Source organism: Salvelinus namaycush, unplaced genomic scaffold, assembly GCF_016432855.1.
Source record: "Salvelinus namaycush isolate Seneca unplaced genomic scaffold, SaNama_1.0 Scaffold378, whole genome shotgun sequence".
Lineage (NCBI taxonomy): Eukaryota > Metazoa > Chordata > Actinopteri > Salmoniformes > Salmonidae > Salvelinus > Salvelinus namaycush.
In genome coordinates, this window is record NW_024060763.1 from 186,147 (window position 1) to 211,876 (window position 25,730).

The 25,730-nt window shown below is 42.4% G+C and overlaps 1 protein-coding gene across 1 annotated transcript in view; it reads right to left on the bottom strand.

The window, feature by feature from the left end:
- The window catches only part of LOC120040746 (glutamate receptor-interacting protein 2-like), a gene marked incomplete at its 5' end in the record, with an annotated part of 45,788 nt that extends 24,716 nt beyond the window's left edge, over positions 1-21,072 (bottom strand). The window contains 6 exons of the mRNA XM_038985790.1: positions 5,347-5,503; positions 9,710-9,898; positions 13,113-13,252; positions 16,278-16,422; positions 18,724-18,869; positions 21,009-21,072. Coding sequence (XP_038841718.1) covers positions 5,347-5,503; positions 9,710-9,898; positions 13,113-13,252; positions 16,278-16,422; positions 18,724-18,869; positions 21,009-21,072 — 841 coding nt within the window. The remainder of the gene's footprint in view (positions 1-5,346; positions 5,504-9,709; positions 9,899-13,112; positions 13,253-16,277; positions 16,423-18,723; positions 18,870-21,008) is intronic.
- Between the last annotated feature and the right edge of the window lie 4,658 nt (positions 21,073-25,730).

Here is a 25,730-nt window from a genome sequence, read left to right on the forward strand (position 1 = left end):
GAAGGTCCCGCTACTTCGGCAGCCAAATGCCAAATAGATGATAGTTGAGTTGCGACTGTCAGTGAAAAGAAGAGACCCCAGCCAGGCATATCACAATATTTAAAAATACAATCGTGGAAAAAACAGTTTGGAAAGTAAATGGCTATTGCTGTAAAGAGATGACAATAAAAAATAAAAAATCCAATCTGTCCAATTAGCCTAAATTATTGGCCTATCTTATTAACCTACCTTATTGGCCTATCTTATTGGCCTACCTTATTGGCCTACCTTATTGGCCTACTTTATTGGCTTACCTTATTAGCCTACCTTATTAGCCTACCTTATTGGCCTATCTTATTGGCACCAGCGGAGAACATGGGCCATATCCCCGGTGAGTGTACATATTGACTGTCCTTATCCTTTGGTCTGTACCACTTTTGTTTGTTTTTGAACAATCATTTCCTCCTCCAGGTCAGATGGACGGTCATACGGTATTTGTGTCTCCCCTTTTTGTAGGCCCGATTTTAATATGGATAATACAGCATCGTTTTTATTGGTCTGCTTGTCTGTGTCAGCAGAGTAGGCTACCCTGTAATTTTTATAGTATTAAAAAAGATTCTGCTAATGTCTCCATTCATATAAAGTGCAGTAGAATTGCATGAAATGTGTTTATAAAAAGGCCAACAAGAAATGTAGACTGATAGGCCTATAGCCTAGTCCTAACTCTAACTCTAGGCCTATAGCCTAGTCCTAACTCTAACTTTAGGCCTATAGCCTAGTCCTAACTCTAACTCTAGGCCTATAGCCTAGTCCTAACTCTAACTCTAGGCCTATAGCCTAGTCCTAACTCTAACTCTAGGCCTATAGCCTAGTCCTAACTCTATGTTAGCGGTGAGCGGGTCAGCTATTTGTTTCTCCAGCGGGTCAGCTATTTGTTTCTCCAGCGGGTCAGCTGTTTGTTTCTCCAGCGGGTCAGCTATTTGTTTCTCCAGCGGGTCAGCTATTTGTTTCTCCAGCGGGTCAGCTGTTTGTTTCTCCAGCGGGTCAGCTGTTTGTTTCTCCAGCGGGTCAGCTGTTTGTTTCTCCAGCGGGTCAGCTGTTTGTTTCTCCAGCGGGTCAGCTGTTTATTTCTCCAGCGGGTCAGCTATTTGTTTCTCCAGCGGGTCAGCTGTTTGTTTCTCCAGCGAGTCAGCTGTTTGTTTCTCCAGCGGGTCAGCTGTTTGTTTCTCCAGCGGGTCAGCTGTTTGTTTCTCCAGCGGGTCAGCTGTTTGTTTCTCCAGCGGGTCAGCTGTTTGTTTCTCCAGCGGGTCAGCTGTTTGTTCACCTGTACCCGCCCACAATTGCTAACAACCCATCCACAACCGCTCAACTATATGTGATAAAGTGAAAAATCTGAGGCCCGCACCAAATATAGAACATGCACTAATAGGCTACGGCTCAAAGGCAGAAACATTTTTTGACAGGGGGTTCAGGATTTCTTGTTGGCTGATTTTAGATATGTTTCTGCTTCTAAATTTCCGTCATTTTGGTAGGCTATTTGTTAGTCAACTTGTCTATAATTAGATACATGTAGCTTCTCTTTTGTCATTTATACGTTGCCCTGGACGACTACATAAACCCTTTGCTCCTCAACAGAATAATGTAATATATGAAATGAATGCTTCAATCTAGTTGACATAAAGTAAAGTTCTCTGTCATCTTTCACAGAGCAAAGACGTTTTGGGGACTGTGAAAAAAAAACGGGAAAGCTTTTCTGTGTCCAAATGTCCAAATTACATCCGTTTGACTGGTTGTAAGGACAAATAAAGCTGTGAAAACGACCAAAGATTTCAGTTTGGCCACGATGCATATTTTATGTGATTGAAATGATAGCTGCTTTTATGATGAAGACAGAACCTCTACAGATGGTATCTAATTGAGCATTGCATTCTCTCAAGATGCAGAAATAAATAAATAATATTTATCCACTCCTGTTACCAACAGAAATAAATCATATTTAGCCACTCCTGTTACCAAGTCCAAATTCTGCCTACATTTAGTGTATCATTTTACTGCAATAAATGCTTAATTCTGCAGGAGTTAATATTAAGGCTCTGTGAGAGGTTATAGACCTACAGTCAGTGTCCAGATGTCAGTTTCCATTTAACCCATCTAAACAGTAGTCTACAGTTCCCTTGAAATGCCATAGGCCTATTTTTGAAGTCTGGTCTTGTGACTGTGGAATTTGTATAGCAGCGCCTCACAATCGTCACACACACAACACAGCTGGCAGTGCTATCATCCTGTTTTACCACTTCACCAAATATTTTCAACTTTCCTTCCGTAGATTTTGTCTTATTGAATTAAACTCCGACAATGTACTTTTTGCCTCTGTGGGCTGATGTACTTTTTTTTCGCCCAGTTCCCAAAAACATTATAAATCGATTGGCTGTGTAGGCTATTTGGCGAGTGTACTGTTAAACCCTGAAGTTGAGGTTCACGCACTAAAACCCGACTGAATTAGCCTAAAATAATGAAAGAAAAACCTCAACGTAGCCTATAAATCGCACAAGAATTATACATTCATGGATTTTTTTTTAAAGGTATTCTCTTTATTCAACCCGTCGCCACACAATATTTAAAGACCTTAAACCCGTCCGCCGTGTGCGGATATAACCACCTCGTACGCGTTACGAGTCAATCCCTGCATCACTAGTCTACGCCACTTTGAACAGTCTTGTTTTGAGAACAGTGATTGAGTTAGGCCTACACAATAACTATTCAATTTACTCACAGTATGAATAGTAGGCTATCTTACATAAGTCTGTAAAATGAGAGTTTTGCACGGAACGCTTTATTATAAAGTTGCGTGTTTATGGTTGAAAATTAGCTTTGAGTCGCCTATGTTAAAAGGTATTGCAGGTTCAAATGTATATGACAAACCTTTACTAGACCTAGGCTACTATATCCATAAACATAATTTATTAATACGGATCTATATGGAATTCTATGATTTCACCCCCTTGGCTACTATATCCATAAACATCATTTATTAATACGGATCTATATGGAATTCTATGATTTCACCCCCTTGGCTACTATATCCATCAACATAATTTGTTAAATTAATAAGGATCTATATGGAATTCTATGATTTCACCCCCTTGGCTACTATATCCATAAACATCATTTATTAATACGGATCTATATGGAATTCTATGATTTCACCCCCTAGGCTATTAGGCCCATAAACATCATATATTAAATTAATACGGATCTATATGGAATTCTATGATTTCACCCCCTAGGCTATTAGGCCCATAAACATCATATATTAAATTAATACGGATCTATATGGAATTCTATGATTTCACCCCCTAGGCTACTAGGTACATAAACATCATATATTAAATTAATACGGATCTATATGGAATTCTATGATTTCACCCCCTTGGCTACTAGGTCCATAAACATTGTTTATTAAATTAATACGGATCTATATGGAATTCTATGATTTCACCCCCTTGGCTACAAGGTCCATAAACATCATATATTAAATTAATACGGATCTATATGGAATTCTATGATTTCACCTCCTAGGCTATAAAAAAATAAATAATTCTACATGCACTTGGCTGTCCTGTGCTGGTAAGAAATTAGATCTACTTTCACCCCTGGGCAGGCCACACCCCCATTATTTAGCTGTCTAGAAAGAATTACATGGCTTTTTTCAACTCTATCTGTGAATCTAGCTTTAGGTGTGTTTGATGTTATGAGGGTTACACAGGACTTTGTGGACTACCATGAAACACCTAGTCATAGTAGTTCTGAGTTCATGAGTCTTTGTAGTTTATTTTTGAAACCTGCAAAATGGCTGGTACTGTTAAGGGGTTCCAGTGATTTCTCCCTGAAGGTGAGTCACAGTCATCTTTGTTGAAGCCCCCATCGCTCAGTGATCATTTGAGGATTATGACATTCTATTCAACGTAACACGGAATCAGCGGCATCATGTGGGAAAGAGCCCTGGCTGGCAGTTACAGTTCATGACACTCATGAATCACTCAAGATGTTTAGTGATGGTGTCACACAGCTAGAGGCAAAAAAAAACAGACATGCCCTTTTGCGGCTCTGTGAACTCATTGCTCTGTGAACCCATTGCTCGGTGAACTCATTGCTCTGTGAACTCATTGCTCTGTGAATCCATTGCTGTGTGAACCCATTGCTCTGTGAATCCATTGCTGTGTGAACCCATTGCTCTGTATACCCATTGCTGTGTGAACCCATTGCTCTGTGAATCCCATTGCTCTGTGAATCCCATTGCTGTGTGAACCCATTGCTCTGTGAATCCCATTGCTCTGTGAATCCCATTGCTGTGTGAACCCATTGCTCTGTGAATCCCATTGCTCTGTGAATCCCATTGCTGTGTGAACCCATTGCTGTGTGAACCCATTGCTGTGTGAACCCATTGCTGTGTGAACCCATTGCTGTGTGAACCCATTGCTGTGAAAAGAAAAGCTGCACACTATCAGAAAAAACAGTTCAACATTTCATAAATAAAAACATTTCATGAATACCAACATTTTGACAGCAAGCTGCCTTCATTAGAGTTTAAAGGCTGTGAACCCAGCTGTGCTGTCATGATTGGTTGCTCGGGACTCTGTGGACTAGCTACACAAACCCTGTTTATAAACGATCAAACAATAGTTCAGTTCTGCAACCTGCAAATACCAGATACTGTCATTGGATTTCCTATTTTTGCAAACCTGCAAAGTTTCGGTATGATCATGAGGTTCCCATTGTAGAAACCTACAAAGACCGGATACTGTTATGGTGCCTACCATTGTTGTAACTGGTCAAGTACCTGCCATTGTTACAACCTGCAAAACTTCCGGCAATTTTACTAGAATTCCGAGGTTTTCTATAAATCCCGGTTGGCCTAGTCCAGATTTATTTCCAGATTTTCCTCCTGATTCCAGCAATCTTCTAACCAGGATGTCTGGAAAACCTGTTAATGTTGGGGAAAGGCACAGGCCTTTGCTCCTCTATGGGGCCTCTCTCCTCAGTGAGTGTTACTCTGAAGGCTTATATGAGATGTACAGCAGATAGCACCTACAGGTCCTGCACGCTCTACAGTGTCCACAGGGAGACAGTATACAAGGAGGGGTGAGATGTTTGGCATGAGGTCTCCACAGTGAGACAGTATACAAGGAGGGGTGAGATGTTTGGCATGAGGTCTCCACAGTGAGACAGTATACAAGGAGGGGTGAGATGTTTGGCATGAGGCTTGAGGGTGTCCTAAAATGTACACCGTGCAGGTGGTCTCCACAGTGAGACAGTATACAAGGAGGGGTGAGATGTTTGGCATGAGGTCTCCTCAGTGAGTGTTACCCTGACGGTTTGTCCCAGTCGTCTTCACTGAAGCCCCCGTCACTGAAAGGGTAGTTCTTAATACGGCGGGCCGGGGGTGGGGGGCTGGTCCTCTGCTTGGCACTCCTCCACTCATGGGGGTGCAGGGCGATGCCTGCTGCCTGGTGGTTGTAGGGCCCTGCAGAAGGGGTGTTGGTAGAGGTGAGGGTGGGAAGTGAGGCAGAAAGGGGATTGGATAGAATAAATGACAATTTGGAGTGACAGGTCTATTAGAATCACTTGTGTACAAACCTATTGGGCTGGAAGGACCATGACAAATTGGATACATAAAGTATAGAACCATAGATATATCAACTATAGAACCATATATTATATCAACTATAGAACCATAGATTATATCAACTATAGAACCATAGATTATATCAACTATAGAACCATAGATTATATCAACTATAGAACCATAGATATATCAACTATACAAACATAGATTATATCAACTCTAGAACCATAGATTATATCAACTATAACACCATAGATTATATCAACTATAGAACCATAGATTATATCAACTATAGAACCATAGATTATATCAACTATAGAACCATAGATTATATCAACTATAGAACCATAGATTATATCAACTATAGAACCATAGATTATATCAACTATAGAACCATAGATTATATCAACTATAGAACCATAGATTATATCAACTATAGAACCATAGATTATATCAACTATAGAACAATAGATATATCAGCTATAGAACCATAGATTATATCAACTATAGAACCATAGATTAACTATAGAACCATAGATTATATCAACTATAGAACCATAGATTATATCAACTATAGAACCATAGATTATATCAACTATAGAACCATAGATTATATCAACTATAGAACCATAGATTATATCAACTATAGAACCATAGATTATATCAACTATAGAACCATAGATTATATCAACTATAGAACCGTAGATTATATCAACTATAGAACCATAGATTATATCAACTATAGAACCATAGATTATATCAACTATAGAAACATAGATTATATCAACTATAGAACCATAGATTATATCAACTATAACACCATAGATTATATCAACTATACAACCATAGATTATATCAACTATAGAACCATAGATTATATCAACTATACAACCATAGATTATATCAACTATACAACCATAGATTATATCAACTATAGAACCATAGATTATATCAACTATAGAACCATAGATTACATCAACTATAGAACCATAGATTACATCAACTATAGAACCATAGATTACATCAACTATAGAACCATAGATTATATCAACTATAACACCATAGATTATATCAACTATAGAACCATAGATATATCAACTATAGAACCATAGATTATATCAACTATAGAACCATAGATATATCAACTATAGAACCATAGATTATATCAACTATAGAACCATAGATTATATCAACTATAGAACCATAGATTATATCAACTATAGAACCATAGATATATCAACTATAGAACCATAGATATATCAACTATAGAACCATAGATTATATCAACTATAGAACCATAGATTATATCAACTATAGAACCATAGATTATATCAACTATAGAACCATAGATTATATCAACTATAGAACCATAGATTATATCAACTATAGAACCATAGATTATATCAACTATAGAACCATAGATTATATCAACTATAGAACCATAGATTATATCAACTATAGAACCATAGATTATATCAACTATACAACCATAGATTATATCAACTATAGAACAATAGATATATCAACTATAACACCATAGATTATATCAACTATAACACCATAGATTATATCAACTATAGAACCATAGATTATATCAACTATAGAACCATAGATTATATCAACTATAGAACCATAGATTATATCAACTATAGAACCATAGATTATATCAACTATACAACCATAGATTATATCAACTATACAACCATAGATTATATCAACTATACAACCATAGATTATATCAACTATACAACCATAGATTATATCAACTATACAACCATAGATTATATCAACTATAGAACCATAGATTATATCAACTATAGAACCATAAATTATATCAACTATAGAACCATAGATTATATCAACTATAGAACCATAGATTATATCAACTATAGAACCATAGATTATATCAACTATAACACCATAGATTATATCAACTATAGAACAATAGATTATATCAACTATAGAACCATAGATTATATCAACTATAACACCTTAGATTATATCAACTATAGAACCATAGATTATATCAACTATATAACCATAGATTATATCAACTATAACACCATAGATTATATCAACTATAGAACCATAGATTACATCAACTATAGAACCATAGATTATATCAACTATAACACCATAGATTATATCAACTATAACACCATAGATTATATCAACTATAGAACCATAGATTATATCAACTATAGAACCATAGATTATATCAACTATAGAACCATAGATTATATCAACTATAGAACAATAGATATATCAGCTATAGAACCATAGATTATATCAACTATAGAACCATAGATTATATCAACTATAGAACCATAAATTATATCAACTATAGAACCATAGATTATATCAACTATAGAACCATAGATTATATCAACTATAGAACCATAGATTATATCAACTATAGAACCATAGATTATATCAACTATAGAACCATAGATTATATCAACTATAGAACCGTAGATTATATCAACTATAGAACCATAGATTATATCAACTATAGAACCATAGATTATATCAACTATAGAAACATAGATTATATCAACTATAGAACCATAGATTATATCAACTATAACACCATAGATTATATCAACTATACAACCATAGATTATATCAACTATAGAACCATAGATTATATCAACTATACAACCATAGATTATATCAACTATACAACCATAGATTATATCAACTATAGAACCATAGATTATATCAACTATAGAACCATAGATTACATCAACTATAGAACCATAGATTACATCAACTATAGAACCATAGATTACATCAACTATAGAACCATAGATTATATCAACTATAACACCATAGATTATATCAACTATAGAACCATAGATATATCAACTATAGAACCATAGATTATATCAACTATAGAACCATAGATATATCAACTATAGAACCATAGATTATATCAACTATAGAACCATAGATTATATCAACTATAGAACCATAGATTATATCAACTATAGAACCATAGATATATCAACTATAGAACCATAGATATATCAACTATAGAACCATAGATTATATCAACTATAGAACCATAGATTATATCAACTATAGAACCATAGATTATATCAACTATAGAACCATAGATTATATCAACTATAGAACCATAGATTATATCAACTATAGAACCATAGATTATATCAACTATAGAACTATAGATTATATCAACTATAGAACCATAGATTATATCAACTATACAACCATAGATTATATCAACTATAGAACAATAGATATATCAACTATAACACCATAGATTATATCAACTATAACACCATAGATTATATCAACTATAGAACCATAGATTATATCAACTATAGAACCATAGATTATATCAACTATAGAACCATAGATTATATCAACTATAGAACCATAGATTATATCAACTATACAACCATAGATTATATCAACTATACAACCATAGATTATATCAACTATACAACCATAGATTATATCAACTATACAACCATAGATTATATCAACTATACAACCATAGATTATATCAACTATAGAACCATAGATTATATCAACTATAGAACCATAAATTATATCAACTATAGAACCATAGATTATATCAACTATAGAACCATAGATTATATCAACTATAGAACCATAGATTATATCAACTATAACACCATAGATTATATCAACTATAGAACAATAGATTATATCAACTATAGAACCATAGATTATATCAACTATAACACCTTAGATTATATCAACTATAGAACCATAGATTATATCAACTATATAACCATAGATTATATCAACTATAACACCATAGATTATATCAACTATAGAACCATAGATTACATCAACTATAGAACCATAGATTATATCAACTATAACACCATAGATTATATCAACTATAACACCATAGATTATATCAACTATAGAACCATAGATTATATCAACTATAGAACCATAGATTATATCAACTATAACACCATAGATTATATCAACTATAGAACCATAGATTATATCAACTATAACACCAAAGATTATATCAACTATAACACCATAGACATATCAACTATAACACCATAGAGTCTATGCTGCCCTGTGGGGTCAAACCTTGGCTTCCGTAGCCAGCGTCGATGCCGGATCCGTCCCAGGACTCCATGGCAGAGTCCACACTGGGAATGGTGGTGGAGTAAATCTCTGACAGCTTGTTGGTCTTCTGAGAGTCTGTCATGTCCGACACCTCCTCCGTGTCACTCAAATCATTCTCCATCTCTCCATCCTTCTTCTTCTCGTCTGCCACTGGAAGGAGGAAGTAGAGAAACATCTGTTCAGAGAAGGGTCTCTGCGTGTTGTCGGGGCACATGGACTATGTTTAACAGTAGTGTACTATGTAGGGAATAGGGTTCTATAGGGCTCTGGTCTAAAGTAGTATACTATATAGGGAATAGGGTTTTATAGGGCTCTGGTCTAAAGTAGTGCACTATATAGGGAATAGGGTTTTATAGGGCTCTGGTCTAAAGTAGTGCACTATATAGGGAATAGGGTTTTATAGGGCTCTGGTCTAAAGTAGTGCACTATATAGGGAATAGGATTCTATAGTGCTCTGGTCTAAAGTAGTGCACTACGTAGGGAATATGGTGCCATAGGGCTCTGGTCTAAAGTAGTGCACTACGTAGGGAATATGGTGCCATAGGGCTCTGGTCTAAAGTAGTGCACTATGTAGGGAATAGGGTGCCATAGGGCTCTGGTCTAAAGTAGTGCACCATATAGGGAATAGGGTTTTATAGGGCTCTGGTCTAAAGTAGTGCACTATATAGGGAATAGGGTTTTATAGGGCTCTGGTCTAAAGTAGTGCACTATATAGGGAATATGGTGACACTTGGGACGCTGATAAGTTATTAATAAACTATGTTCTCATACGAGAGATGTTGAAGGGTGGGAGGAAAATACCAAACCTGGGTCAAATATGTATATGTCAAATACTTTCAAATACACAGTACATTACGAATCTCAAATACACAGTATATTACGAATCTCAAATACACCGTACATTATGAATCTCAAATACACAGTACATTATGAATCTCAAATACACAGTACATTATGAATCTCAAATACACCGTACATTATGAATCTCAAATACGCCGTACATTATGAATCTCAAATACACCGTACATTATGAATCTCAAATACACCGTACATTATGAATCTCAAATACACAGTACATTATGAATCTCAAATACGCAGTCCATTATGAATCTCAAATACACTGTACATTATGTACTCAAACACGTCAGAGAATATACCCATTGGACTTGGGGCTCTGCTGGGAGTTTACTTCAGATTTAGATTTTTTAAATTCTGCATTGCCACTAAAATCATTATAAATACTGAGAACTAAAATATTGTGTTACTGTAATGTGTATTATTAACAATAATAATAATAGGGGGGGGGGTAGTTCAAAAATGTACCCCAAAAGGTTCTTCAAAAGGTGCTTTGAGGATCCATTAAAAGGGGCGCTTTGAGGATCCATTTAAAGGGGCGCTTTGAGGGTCCATTAAAAGGGGCGCTTTGAGGATCCATTAAAATGGGCGCTTTGAGGATCCATTAAAAGGGGCGCTTTGAGGATCCATTAAAATGGGCGCTTTGAGGATCCATTAAATGGGGCGCTTTGAGGATCCTTTAAAAGGGGTGCTTTGAGGATCCATTAAAAGGGGCACTTTGAGGATCCATTAAAATGGGCGCTTTGAGGATCCATTAAAAGGGGCGCTTTGAGGATCCATTAAAAGGGGCGCTTTGAGGATCCATTAAAAGGGGCGCTTTGAGGATCCATTAAAAGGGGCGCTTTGAGGATCCATTAAAAGGGGCGCTTTGAGGATCCATTAAAGGGGGCGCTTTGAGGATCCATTAAAAGGGGCGCTTTGAGGATCCATTAAAAGGGGCGCTTTGAGGATCCATTAAAGGGGGCGCTTTGAGGATCCATTAAAAGGGGCGCTTTGAGGATCCATTAAAATGGGCGCTTTGAGGATCCATTAAATGGGGCGCTTTGAGGATCCTTTAAAAGGGGTGCTTTGAGGATCCATTAAAAGGGGCACTTTGAGGATCCATTAAAATGGGCGCTTTGAGGATCCATTAAAAGGGGCGCTTTGAGGATCCATTAAAAGGGGCGCTTTGAGGATCCATTAAAAGGGGCGCTTTGAGGATCCATTAAAAGGGGCGCTTTGAGGATCCATTAAAAGGGGCGCTTTGAGGATCCATTAAAGGGGGCGCTTTGAGGATCCATTAAAAGGGGTGCTGTGAAGAACTTATAGGGGTTCCCCCACAGTTTAAATAAAAAAAAAAACCTATAGGATACTCCAGGAACCTTTTCTATTTTGGGGTGAAAAGCATGACAGCATTAACAATTTTTTCATGGACATTTAAAAAAAAATATGATGATACTAATTTCCGAGCAGATAACGTTATTTAAACACAACGCAGGTCATCAGAGACAGGAGTGACCAAGCCTGTGCACAAAAACAAAAAGAAGTATACTTATATTTCCCTTTTTTTGTACATAATGATGTTTTGCTGGTTTTCTTGGGAGGAAAACCTTAAAACCACAGGAACCTCATACACACATGAATTAGGAAGATGAGCTGTTATAGGATTCTCTAAGACAACAAGCAGTATGTATCTGAGCTGGAGCCTGGACCGAGGAGGCAGAGTTTCCATAGCAGCAGCATCAGAGGGTAGCTACCTGCAGAACTCTGTAGCAAACTCACACAGCCTGCCTGGTTTCATGTAGTTGTTAGTATGTTTAATGTCAAACTCACACAGCCTGCCTGGTATCATGTAGTTGTTAGTATGTTTAAATGTCAAACTACAAATGGCTAGTTACATCTTCAGATGTCTGTACTCTCGCGGCTCCCCTGATATCCTTGGGAAAGGGAAACATACACCTGATTTGGGTAGGTGCAGACTGACACCTAAGGAAGACCGAAACATATTGACAACTCTACAGCACTGTCACGCCCTGACCTTAGTTATCTTTGTTTTCTTTATTATTTTGGTTAGGTCAGGGTGTGACATGGGTGGTATGGGTGTTTTCTGTCTTGTCTAGGGGTTTTTGTATATCTATGGGGTTTTGGTATTGTCTAGGTAATGTACGTCTATGGTGGCCTAGATTGGTTCCCAATCAGAGACAGCTGTTTATCGTCGGATCCTATTTAGGTTGCCATTTTCCATTTTGGTTTTGTGGGTTATTGTCTATGTGATGTTGCATGTCTGCACTCGTGTCTATTAGCGTTCACGTTCGTTTTGTTATTTTGTAATAGTTTGTTCGGTCTTCTTCTTTATTAAGAGGAATATGTATATTAATGCCGCTGCGACTTGGTCTCCTTCGTATGACGAACGTGACAAGCACGTAGATCTGTTTCATCAGTCCATGTTGTGGTTACTGCAGTCTTCCTGCTTTCTCTTTGGGGTCTAGGCCGGGAAACTGTAAAAACACACTTGATTGATTTTACTTACTGTCGACCTGTTTCTTGATCTTCAGTGTGACTGTCTCCCCGGCCATCTGTAGTAGGTGAATGGCCTCGCTGAGCGGCTTGCCCTTCAGACTGACACTGTTGATTGCCAGAATACGGTCTCCCACATGGATCGCTCCGGTCCTACAGAGAAAGACGACAGGCCCCGTTTACACCAGACGGTAGTAATATGCCAGTATTCCGTGGAATATAATAGCGGCTAAGACATAAGATGGGTCATTCTAAGATAAACATAAGAGATAGATAAGAGAGAGAGAGAAAATCTATTTTAAGCTAACTTAGATTTTCCATGATTGCTGCATAACCCAACCAACATAAAGAACAGGTTTAAAAACATGAGTTATATACAGCAGTAGAAATACATAATAGGTCTACCCAATTAGTCTGAAACATTAACAAAGCGTTAGCCTGGCCACTTGCTGTGGTAAACATCCGAGTGATGGAGCTTGACGAAATACAACCGCTCTAAAACTCATAGACAGAGCTATGGACGCAAGGGACGACCATCCAGGAGATCAACATGATCGATGTTTTGAAGTAATAGTGTTTGTTTGAATTGACTTTGTTTATAGACATCGGAGTAAAAACAAGCTTATATTTTGGGTTCTGATGGGGTTACGACAGTTGAACTGAGCTCATGAGGTATTTATAAGGTATATATATTCTTCAAGAATCAATGGGTATATATGATTAATTTAACAGTTCAAAAATGTGTATTTAAGCCCCTTTAAAGTGAACTAAAAAGTCACAGTTTTATATCATAGGAATGAAAACCAATACTACAAACATAGCCTCCCAAAATGACCTCAAATAGTTTTGAGTATTTGATTGATCCTGTTTGGAAAGCAAGATGGGTGGGGTTTGCACTTTTGGGACTATTCTATCAGTTACATTGCACCAGAGAAACTCAATCAAGCAAAGCTTTTAAAAAGATTTCAAATACAGGGTTTAGTTAAGCAATTAAGGCCCGAGGAGGTGTGGTATATGGCCAATTTACTACGTCTAAGGGTCTAAAGGGCTGTTATACACACGACGCAACGCGGAGTGCCTGAATACAACCCTTAGCCGTAGTATATTGGCCATATACCGCAAACCCCCGAGGTGCCTTATTACTATTATAAACTGGTTACCAACGTAATTAGAACAGTTAACAGTATTTTTTTTTGCATACCTGTGGTATACGGTCTGATATACCACGGCTTTCAGCCAATCAGCATTCAGGGCTTGAACCACCTGGTTTCTGATTTTCTTGAAGGGCATTCTTGAACGTTCTTGAATGATTTCCCTATAACGCACGGTATATCAGCACGGTAGAATTAAATGGCTATAGTTCATTCTTACATGTTTTATGTTTGAGCTGCTTTTGAAAGCAAAAGTCGAATTGAAAACATTATTGGGATTGTTGAATTTGATGTTCATAATAGCAAGCTAGGACCGAAGGTTTGTTTAGCTAAACTAGCTAGCCTGTTTGTTTGGTTACCAAGGCAACTACAGTGCATTCTGAAAGTATTCACACCCCTTTTTCCACATTTTCTTATTCTAAAATGGATTAAATTATATTTGTTTCTAATCAATCTACACACAATACTCCATGATGACAAAGCTAAAACAGGTTTTTAGAAATTGTTGCAAATTTATATTTAAAAAACATATATACCTTATTTACATAAGTATTCAGACCCTTTGCTATGAGACTCGAAATTGAACTCAGGTGCATCCTGTTTCCATTGATCATCCTTCAGATGTTTCTACAAGTTGATTGGAGTTCAGGGACTGGGAGAATAGTCAGGATCGAGGGACAGATGAACAGAGCAAAGTACAGAGAGATCCTTGATGAAAACCTGCTCCAGAGCTCTCAGGACCTCAGGCTGGGGTGAAGGTTTACCTTCCAACAAGACAACGACCCTAATCACACAGCCAAGACAAAGCAGGAGTGGCTTCAGGACAAGTCTCTTAATATCCTTGAGTGGCCCAGCCAGAGCCTGGACTTGAACCCGATCGAATATCTCTGGAGAGACCTGAAAATAGTTGTGCAGCAACGCTCCCAATCCATCGCTGCACAAGGTGCTTCAACAAAGTACTGAGTAAAGGGTCTGAATACTTATGTAAATTTGATATAAAAACAATTCATTATGGGGTTTTGTGTGTTGATTGATGAGGAACCACACTCGTTTATTATTTTCCATAGAACGCATAGCCCCTTATTGATTAGAGGAGGAGAGGGGAGAGAGAGGGGGAGAGAGGAGAGAGATTGGGCAGGGAGAGAGGGGGAGAGAGGAGCGAGAGAGGGGGGAGGAGAGAGATTGGGCAGCGAGAGAGGGGGAGAGGAGAGAGAGAGGGGGTGAGGGGGAGAGAGGAGAGAGAGGAGAGAGATTGGGCAGAGAGAGAGGGGGAGAGGAGAGAGAGGGGGAGAGAGATTGGAGAGAGGGAGGAGAGGAGAGAGAGAGGGGGAGAGAGAGAGAGGGGGAGAGAGGAGATAGAGGAGAGAGAGGAGAGAGGGAGAGGGGGAGAGAGAGGGGGGAGAGGGGGATAGAGGAGAGAGAGAGAGGGGGAGAGAGAGAGAGGGGGAGAGGGGGAGAGAGGAGAGGGGGAGAGAGAGGAGAGAGGGGGAGAGGGCCCCTGAACGTGGGGCTAGTGCCCCCTCCTGCCCTTACCGACCCTGGGTCTCTTTCTCAAATCGTCTTTCCTTGATTCCTCACATCCTCCCTACTCGACCCTTTTCTGAAAATACTTTGGAGAAAAAAGTATGAAGAGTACCAGGGCCGACAGGGATAGACGGGTCGGTTCTAGCCCCACGGTCAGAGGCCTTTGTGGGGTAGGCAACAGATGCCTGGGTCCCTGGGTCTAGAGTAGCTGCCTGGAACTAGTGGGTCTCACCTCTCAGCCAGGCCCTTCTTGGCGAGGCCAAAAATAACGATGATATTTGCTCTGTTCTCTTGTTCCCTGCCCTTCTCGACTTTCCCCTTTCCCCATATCCTCTTGTCTCACCTCTGAACCAGCCTCCTCTTGGATTTACCTAGCTGGACAAGCCCAGAGCCTTGTGGTGGGTAGGGCAAGGAGATATAGAAGAGGTAGGACATGTCGGCTCTAACCCCACAGTCAGAGGCCCTGAGGAAACCACTGGCCAGGGCAGGATCCCCGGTCTCACCTTTCAGCCAGGCCCCGCTTGGTGAGGCCAGAGATAACGATGGGGTCAAAGGGCTCCTCTGTGCCTGAGATGGTGATGCCCAGCGGGCCTCCATATCTCTTCAGCTCCACCGTATAGATGATTAAACCAGACGTCTCCTGTTCATCTAGAAGGGGGTGGGGAGAGAGAGGGTGGGGGGAGACCATTAGAGAAAGAGAAAGGCCAATAGAGAGATACAGAGAGAGACAGAGGAAGGAAGGGATGTCTTCAGGGCATAACAAAAGCAACATAGATAATAATTCAGTTCCCTAAACATCTCAAACATCCAACTTGAAATATGACTGAAGGACTTTCCATAATAAATGCATAGAGGAAATTAAAATGGCCCTTATGACTCTGATGGTCCACCCCTTTTGTTGCTATAACTGCCTCCACTCTTCTGGGAAGGCTTTCCACTATAGGATGGAACATTGTTGCGGGGAATTGCTTCCATTCAGCCACAAGAGCATTAGTGAGGTCGGGCACTGATGTTGGGCGATTAGGCCTGGCTAGCAGTCGGTGTTCCAATTCATCTTTAAGGTGTTCGATTGTTTGAGGTTAGGGCTTTGAGCAGGCCAGCCAAGTTCTTCCACACTGATCTCGACAAACCATTTCTGTGTAGACCTCACTTTTTGCACGGGGGTATTGTCATGCTGAAACAGAAAAGGGCTTTCCCCAAACTGTTGCCACAATGTTGGAAGCACAGAATCATCTAGAATATCATTGTATGTTGTAGTGCTGAGGTTTCCCTTCACTGACACTAAGGGGCCCGAACCATGAAAAACAGCCCAAGACCAGTATTGCTCCTCCACCAAACTTTACAGTTGGCATTGGGGCAGGTAGTGTTCTCCTGGCATCAGCCAAAACCAGATTTGTCCATTGGACTGCCAGATGGTGAAGCGTGATTCATCACTCCAGGGAACGTATTTCCACTTCTCCAGAGTCCAATGTCAGCGAGCTTTACACCACTCCAGCTGAAGCTTGGCATTGCACATGGTGATCTTAGGCTTGTGTGAGGCTGCCCGGCCATGGAAACCCAATTCATGAAGCTCCCGACGAACAGTTATTGTGCTGACGTTGCTTCCAGAGGCAGTTTGTAAGTCGGTAGTGAGTGTTGCAACCGAGGACAGACTACTTTTACGCGCTACACGCTTCAGGACTCTGCGTCCCTATTCTGTGAGCTTGTGTGGTCTACCACTTCACTGCTGAACCATTGTTTCTCCTAGACGTTTCCACTTCACAATAACAGCACTTACAGTTGACATGGGCAGCTCTAGCAGGACATAATTTGATGAACTGACTTGTTGGAAAGGTGGCATCCTATGACGGTGCCACGTTGAAAGTCACTGAGCTCTTCAGTAAGGTCATTCTACTGCCATTGTTTGTCTATGGAGATTGCATGGCTGTGTCCTCTATTTTATACACCCCATCAGCAACAGAAGGTGGCTGAAATAGGCAAATCCACTCATTTAAAGGGGTGTCCATATACTTTTGTGTGTATATATAGTGTCTGTCATGTGTGAAACATGTCCTCAGATCCCACCACTGGGGAGTAAGAAGGGAGAGAAAAGGTTTGGAGGCGAGGAGAGGAGAGGAGAGGAGAGGAGAGGAGAGGAGAGGAGAGGAGAGGAGAGGAGAGGAGAGGAGAGGAGAGGAGAGGAGAGGAGAGGAGAGGAGAGGAGAGGAGAGGAGAGGAGAGGAGAGGAAGATAACAGACATCTTCAGATACAGCTGGACTAAAGCAACACTTTCATCACGTCAGACAGCAACATCATTAAACCTATCTGCTATTCCTAGAGCTGCATCTGATATTTGTTAGAGAGCATGAACTATATAGCAGGTTACCACCATTCATCATGTAGCTATTGGTGGGTCTAAAACACTAGAATACTGGTGGGTGATCATCGTTGCATCGTGATTGTGTCAGACGGGGAGAACAAACGGTTGTGGATATTTCTGTAGACAATACTGCCACCTTGTGGTGGAGCCTGGTACTGTAACTCATGTTCACAAAATACTGCCACCCTGTGGTGGGGCCTGGTACTGTAACCCATGTTCATAATGTACCAACGTCGCCTTCATGTTGGTGTGTTTATTTGGCTTGTTAAACTAATCACTGCCTTAGTTCTCCAATGATCATACCTATTGCTTCATTGATCAATAAGCTAATTTAATTGATCAGTATCAAAACATTTATTTGTGTACTTGGTTGACATTTTGCTGCATTGTTAGGAGCCATTAATATAAATATTTCCCTGCACTCACTATAACATCTACTAAACCGTGTCTGCAACCAATAAACTTCCATTTGATTTGACCTTCTGGTTAAAACAGTGCATGGAAACATTCAACATTGTGCAGGTGTTTGACATCTTCCATACACTCCTTCCTAACTGCCTCCCAGCCAGGCACCAAAACACAGGCTCACCAGAGTTGTCTTCGTCCTTACGGATCTTGAGTTTAACCAGGTCCTCGGCCTGTTCCAGGATCTGACAGGCGTCTTCCATGGAACAGCTCTCCAGTCTGATGTTGTCTATGGCCAGGAGCTTGTCCCCTGGTTCCAAGGTACCAGTTCTGGGTAAAGAGAGAGAGGAGGTAGAGAGAGGGGAATGTAGTAGCGAGAGGATGAGATGGAGGGTGTAGAGAGAGAGAGAGAGAGAGAGAGGGGTAGAGAGAGGGACGGGCAGAGAAAGAGAGAGAGAGGGGTAGAGAGAGAGAGGGATAGAGAGAGGAAGAGAGAGAGGAATAGAGAGGGAAAGAGAGAGAGAGAGAGAGAGAGAGAGAGAGAGAGAGAGAGAGAGAGAGAGAGAGAGAGAGAGAGAGGGGGGTAGAGAGAGGGACGGGCAGAGAAAGAGAGAGAGGGGTAGAGAGAGAGAGGGATAGAGAGAGGTAGAGAGAGAGAGGAATAGAGAGGAATAGAGAGGGGTAGAGAGAGAGAGGAATAGAGAGGGGTAGAGAGAGAGAGAGGAATAGAGAGGGGTAGAGAGAGAGGAATAGAGAGAGGTAGAGAGAGAGGAATAGAGAGAGGTAGAGAGAGAGGAATAGAGAGAGGTAGAGAGAGAGGAATAGAGAGAGGTAGAGAGAGAGGAATATAGAGAGGTAGAGAGAGAGGAATAGAGAGAGGTAGAGAGAGAGGAATAGAGAGAGGTAGAGAGAGAGGAATAGAGAGAGGTAGAGAGAGAGGAATAGAGAGAGGTAGAGAGAGAGGAATAGAGGTATTAACAGGTAAAGGTTTTGAACTGTATCATTAGTGAATTAGTGGGAAATGTCTCTCTGTATGAGGACTACGTTACTGTCTCTCTGTATGAGGACTACGTTACTGTCTCTCTGTAGGACTATGTTACTGTCTCTCTCTGTATGAGGACTACGTTACTGTCTCTCTGTAGGACTATGTTACTGTCTCTCTGTATGAGGACTATGTTACTGTCTCTCTCTGTATGAGGACTACGTTACTGTCTCTCTGTAGGACTATGTTACTGTCTCTCTGTATGAGGACTATGTTACTGTCTCTCTCTGTATGAGGACTACGTTACTGTCTCTCTGAGGACTACGTTACTGTCTCTCTGTATGAGGACTACGTTACTGTCTCTCTGTATGAGGACTACGTTACTGTCTCTCTGTATGAGGACTACGTTACTGTCTCTCTCTGTATGAGGACTACGTTACTGTCTCTCTCTGTATGAGGACTAAGTTACTGTCTCTCTGTATGAGGACTACGTTACTGTCTCTCTGTATGAGGACTACGTTACTGTCTCTCTCTGTATGAGGACTACGTTACTGTCTCTCTCTGTATGAGGACTAAGTTACTGTCTCTCTGTATGAGGACTACATTACTGTCTCTCTCTGTATGAGGACTACGTTACTGTCTCTCTGTATGAGGACTACGTTACTGTCTCTCTCTGTATGAGGACTACGTTACTGTCTCTCTGTATGAGGACTACGTTACTGTCTCTCTATATGAGGACTACGTTACTGTCTCTCTGTATGAGGACTACGTTACTGTCTCTCTGTATGAGGACTACGTTACTGTCTCTCTGTATGAGGACTACGTTACTGTCTCTCTGTATGAGGACTATGTTACTGTCTCTCTCTGTATGAGGACGATGTTACTGTCTCTCTGTATGAGGACTACGTTACTGTCTCTCTGTATGAGGACTACGTTACTGTCTCTCTGTATGAGGACTACGTTACTGTCTCTCTCTGTATGAGGACTACGTTACTGTCTCTCTCTGTATGAGGACTACGTTACTGTCTCTCTGTATGGGGACTACGTTACTGTCTCTCTGTATGAGGACTACGTTACTGTCTCTCTGTATGAGGACTACGTTACTGTCTCTCTTTATGAGGACTACGTTACTGTCTCTCTATATGAGGACTACGTTACTGCCTCTCTGTATGAGGACTACGTTACTGTCTCTCTGTATGAGGACTACGTTACTGTCTCTCTTTATGAGGACTACGTTACTGTCTCTCTATATGAGGACTACGTTACTGTCTCTCTGTATGAGGACTACGTTACTGTCTCTCTGTATGAGGACTACGTTACTGTCTCTCTCTGTAGGAGGACTACCTTACTGTCTCTCTCTCTCTGTAGGAGGACTACGTTACTGTCTCTCTGTAGGAGGACTACGTTACTGTCACTCTCTCAAACAATTTAACCCAAGTCATTAATCTGTGGCCTGAAGCCTTCCATTTTCCTGTATCATACTGTACCTGTGAGCCATGCTGCCTTTCTTAATGTCTGAGATGATTAACGGCTCTCCAGATTTCTTACTGGCTGTGAGGGACAGGAGAAGAGAGGAGGAGGAGGAGGAGAAGAGAGGAGGAGAAGAGAGGAGGAGGAGGAGGAGGAGGAGGAGAGGAGGAGGAGAGAGGAGGAGGAGAAGAGAGGAGGAGGAGGAGAGAGGAGTAGGAGGAGGAAAAGAGAGGAGGAGAAAAGAGGAGGAGAAGAGAGGAGGAGGAGGAGGAGGAGGAGAAGAGGGGAGGAGGAGGAGGAGGAGGAGGAGAGGAGGAGGAGAGAGGAGGAGGAGAAGAGAGGAGGAGGATGAGAGAGGAGTAGGAGGAGGAAAAGAGAGGAGGAGAAAAGAGGAGGAGAAGAGAGGAGGAGGAGGAGGAGGAGAAGAGGGGAGGAGGAGGAGGAGAAGAGAGGAGGAGAAAAGAGGAGGAGAAGAGAGGAGGAGGAGGAGGAGAAGAGAGGAGGAGGAGGAGGAGGAGGAGAAGAGAGGAGGAGGGGCAGGAGACGAGAGGAGGAGAAAAGAGGAGGAGAAGAGAGGAGGAGGAGGAGGAGAAGAGAGGAGGAGGAGGAGAAGAGAGGAGGAGGAGAAGAGAGGAGGAGGAGAAGAGAGGAGGAGAAGGAGGAGAAGAGAGGAGGAGGAGAAGAGAGGAGGAGGAGGAGGAGGAGGAGGAGGAGGAGGAGGAGAAGAGGGGAGGAGGAGGAGAGAGGAGGAGGAGGAGAGAGGTTAGCTAATGTTAGTTACTGATGCATTTAGTTTTATCAAATGTTTGTTCTCTCTCTCTGTGTGTGTGTGTGTGTGTGTGTGTGTGTGTGTGTGTGTGTGTGTGTGTGTGTGTGTGTGTGTGTGTGTGTGTGTGTGTGTGTGTGTGTGTGTGTGTGTGTGTGTGTGTGTGTGTGTGTGTGTGTCGGAAGTTTACATAAACTTATGTTGGAGTCATTAATTCTTGTCAATAGGGGGGCGCCATTTCGACTTTGTAAAAATTCGTTCCCAAATTAAACTGCCTCGTACTCAATTCTTGCTCGTACAATATGCATATTATTATTACTATTGGATAGAAAACACTCTCTAGTTTCTAAAACCGTTTGAATTATTTCTCTGAGTGAAACAGAACTCATTCTGCAGCACACTTCCTGTCAAGGAGTGAGATTTCTGAAATCGAGGTCTCTGTTTTAGGGTCAGTTTATAAATTCCCATGTAAGCTATGGGGCTACATGCACTGCATACGCCTTCCTCTAGATGTCAGTAAGCGGTGAGAATTTGAATGGAGTGGATTGCACCATCTGGGGCACTATAAAAGCCCGTGGAACGGAAGGTCCGACCTTTTCAACGGGGCGCCTGGCGCAGGAGGGACATCACAATGGCGTCCTGAAAAGCTTTCGTTTTAGCAGTTCTATATCTCCGGCTCTGATTTAATTTGATTTTTGTCTTAAAAACTTCATAAGGTAGTTAATTTAAACCGACTTATAGCAGTTTATATCAGTTTATTGCGATTTTCTGGAATTTCTTTGTGACGCGCTATCACGAGTTGGACACCTTTCCGGCACATAGCTAGCGTTAGCTGCTTTTTCTACAGGAGAAGAGGACATCTTTCAACCAAAAGACGATTGTTCTGGAGAAAGGACACCTTGCCCAAGATTCTGATGGAAGCTCGTCAAATAGTAAGAAGTCTTTATGCTGTTAATTCGTATTTATGTTGACAAATGTTAAACAATAATTCCGCCATGAATTTCGGTGCGGTCTCGCTTTAGCGCACGCTGTATGCGCAGTAACGTTAATAAAAAAAATCTAACACAGCGATTGCATTAAGAACTAATTTATCTTTCATTTGCTGTCCATGTCACGTTCCTGACCTATTTCTGTTAGTTTGTTGTATGTGTTAGTTGGTCAGGACGTGAGTTTGGGTGGGCATTCTATGTTTTCTGTTTCTATGTTGGTTTAAGGGTTGCCTGGTATGGCTCTCAATTAGAGGCAGGTGTTTGGCGTTTCCTCTAATTGAGAGTCATATTTAGGTAGGTTGTTTCACAGTGTTCGTTGTGGGTGGTTGTCTCCTGTTTCAGTGTTTGTAGCACCATACGGGACTGTTCGGTTTGTTTGTACTTCGTTCCTTTTGTGTAGTCTATTTTCCCTGTTCGTGCGTTCTTAGTGTTTTATGTAAGTTCGTATAGTTCAGGTTTGTCTACATTCGTTTTGTTATTTTGTTAATTATTTCAAGTGGTTTCGTTTCGTGTTTTTCCCGTCTTGTTTTATTAAAATTATGTCATATCAACCCGCTGCGCCTTGGTTCGATCACTACTCCTCCTCTTCGGATGAAGAGGAGGAGGACTGCCGTTACAGAACCACCCACCAAATAACCAGAACCAAGCAGCGGTGTAACGGGAGGAACGGACAGCGCACGAAGCAGGATTTATGGTCTTGGGAGGAGATCATGGAAGGAAAAGGACCATGGGCTAAAGTGGAGGTGAATCGCCGCCCATGGGAACAGCTGGAGGCAGCTCGGAGAGCGGAGGAAACGGGAGAGAGGAACCGGCATTATGAGGGGAAGCGTCTGGCACGGAAGCCCGAAAAGCCCGTGAGTACTACCCAAAAATTTCTTGGGGGGGGGCTAAGAGGTAGTGGGCCAAGGGCAGGTAGGAAACCTGCGCCCACTTCCCAGGCTAACCGTGGAGAGCGGGAGTACGGGCAGACACCGTGTTACGCAGTAGAGCGCACGGTGTCTCCTGTACGTGTGCATAGCCCAGTGCGGGTTATTCCACCTCCCCGCACTGGTAGGGCTAGATTGGGCATTGAGCCAAATGTCATGAAGCCGGCCCTTCATATCTGGCCACCAGTACGTCTCCTCGGGCCGGCTTACATGGCACCAGCCTTACGCATGGTGTCCCTGGTTCGCCTACATAGCCCGGTGCGGGTTATTCCACCTCCTCGCACTGGTCGGGCGAGGGGGAGCATTCAACCAGGTAAGGTTGGGCAGGCTCAATGCTCAAGGGAGCCAGTACGCTTGCACGGTCCGGTATTTCCGGCACTACCTCCCCGCCCCAGCCCACCAGTGCCTACACTACGCACCAGGCTTCCAGTGCGTCTCCAGAGCCCTGTTCCTCCTCCACGCACTCTCCCTATGGTGCGTGTCTCCAGCCCAGTGCCTCCAGTTCTGGCACCACGCACTAAGCCACCTGTGCGTCTCCAGAGCCCTGTACACACTGTTCCTTCTCCCCGTACTCGTCCTGATGTGCGTGCCCTCAGCCCGGTGCCACCAGTGCCGGTACCACGCATCAGGCAAATAATACGTTTTGAGAGTCCAGTGTGCCCTGTCCCTGCTCCCCGCACTAGGCTTGAAGTGCGTGTCTCCAGTCCGGTGCCTCCAGTTCCGGCACCACGCACCAGGCCTTCAGTGCGTCTCAGCCGGCCAGAGTCTGCCGTCTGCCCAACGTCGCCTGAACTGTCCGTCTGCCAAGCGCCGCATGAACTGCCCGTCTGCCATGAGCCTGCAAAGCCACCCGTCTGCCATGAGCCTACAGAGCCTTCCGCCAGACAGGAGCAGCCAAAGCCTTCCGCTAGACAGGATCAGTCTGAGCCACCCGTCTCCGCAGCGCCATCTGAGCCATCCGTCTCCTCAGCGCCATCTGAGCCATCCGTCTCCCCAGCGCCGTCTGAGCCATCCGTCTCCTCAGCGCCATCTGAGCTATCCGTCTCCTCAGCGCCATCTGAGCCATCCGTCTCCCCAGCGCCGTCTGAGCCATCCGTCTGTCCCGAGCCATTAGAGCCGCCCGTCTGTCCCGAGCCGTCAGAGCCGTTAGTCAGTCAGGAGCCGCTAGAGCCATTCGCCAGACAGGATCTGCCAGAGCCGCCAACCAGACAGGATCTGCCAGAGCCGCCAACCAGACAGGATCTGCCAGAGCCGCCAACCAGACAGGATCTGCCAGAGCCGCCAGCGAGCCATGAGCGTCCAGAGCCGTCAGCTAGCCATGAGCGTCCAGAGCCGTCAGCTAGCCATGAGCGTCCAGAGCCGTCAGCCAGCCATGAGCGTCCAGAGCCGTCAGCCAGCCATGAGCGTCCAGAGCCGTCAGCTAGCCATGAGCGTCCAGAGCCGTCAGCGAGCCATGAGCGTCCAGAGCCGTCGGCCAGCCATGAGCGTCCGGAGCCGTCGGCCAGCCATGAGCGTCCGGAGCTGTCGGCTGGCCATGGGCGTCCAGAGCCGTCAGCCAGTCATGAGCTGCCCCTCAGCCCAGAGCGGCCATTGATCCAGAGCTGCCCCTCAGTCCGGAGCTGTCTCTCTGTCCGGAGCTGCCTTTCAGTCCGGAGTTGTCCCTCTATCCTGAGCTACCTTGTCCCGGAGCTGTACCTTTATTTTGTGTTGCCTATATTAGGTGGGTGGAAGAGAGGGGTGGTCATTCTGAGGGGGATTAGCAAACTGGGATTGACTATGGTGGGGTGGGGACCTCGTCCTGAGCCTGAGCCACCACCGTGGTCAGATGCCCACCCAGACCCTCCCCCTTACAGTCCAACCTGTATTTTTTAGTCAAGTTTATGATTAGTTATCGATTAGAATAGGTGCCTTTCCCAAGATTTCTCCTGACATTTTCTTTGCAGCTTGGCTACTTTTCTCATTGTATAACCACGATTTGTGCCGCTAAATATGCACATTTTCGAATATGATGTTATAGGACTGTCATCTGAAGAATTCTGAGCAGGTCAGTGAAAAATT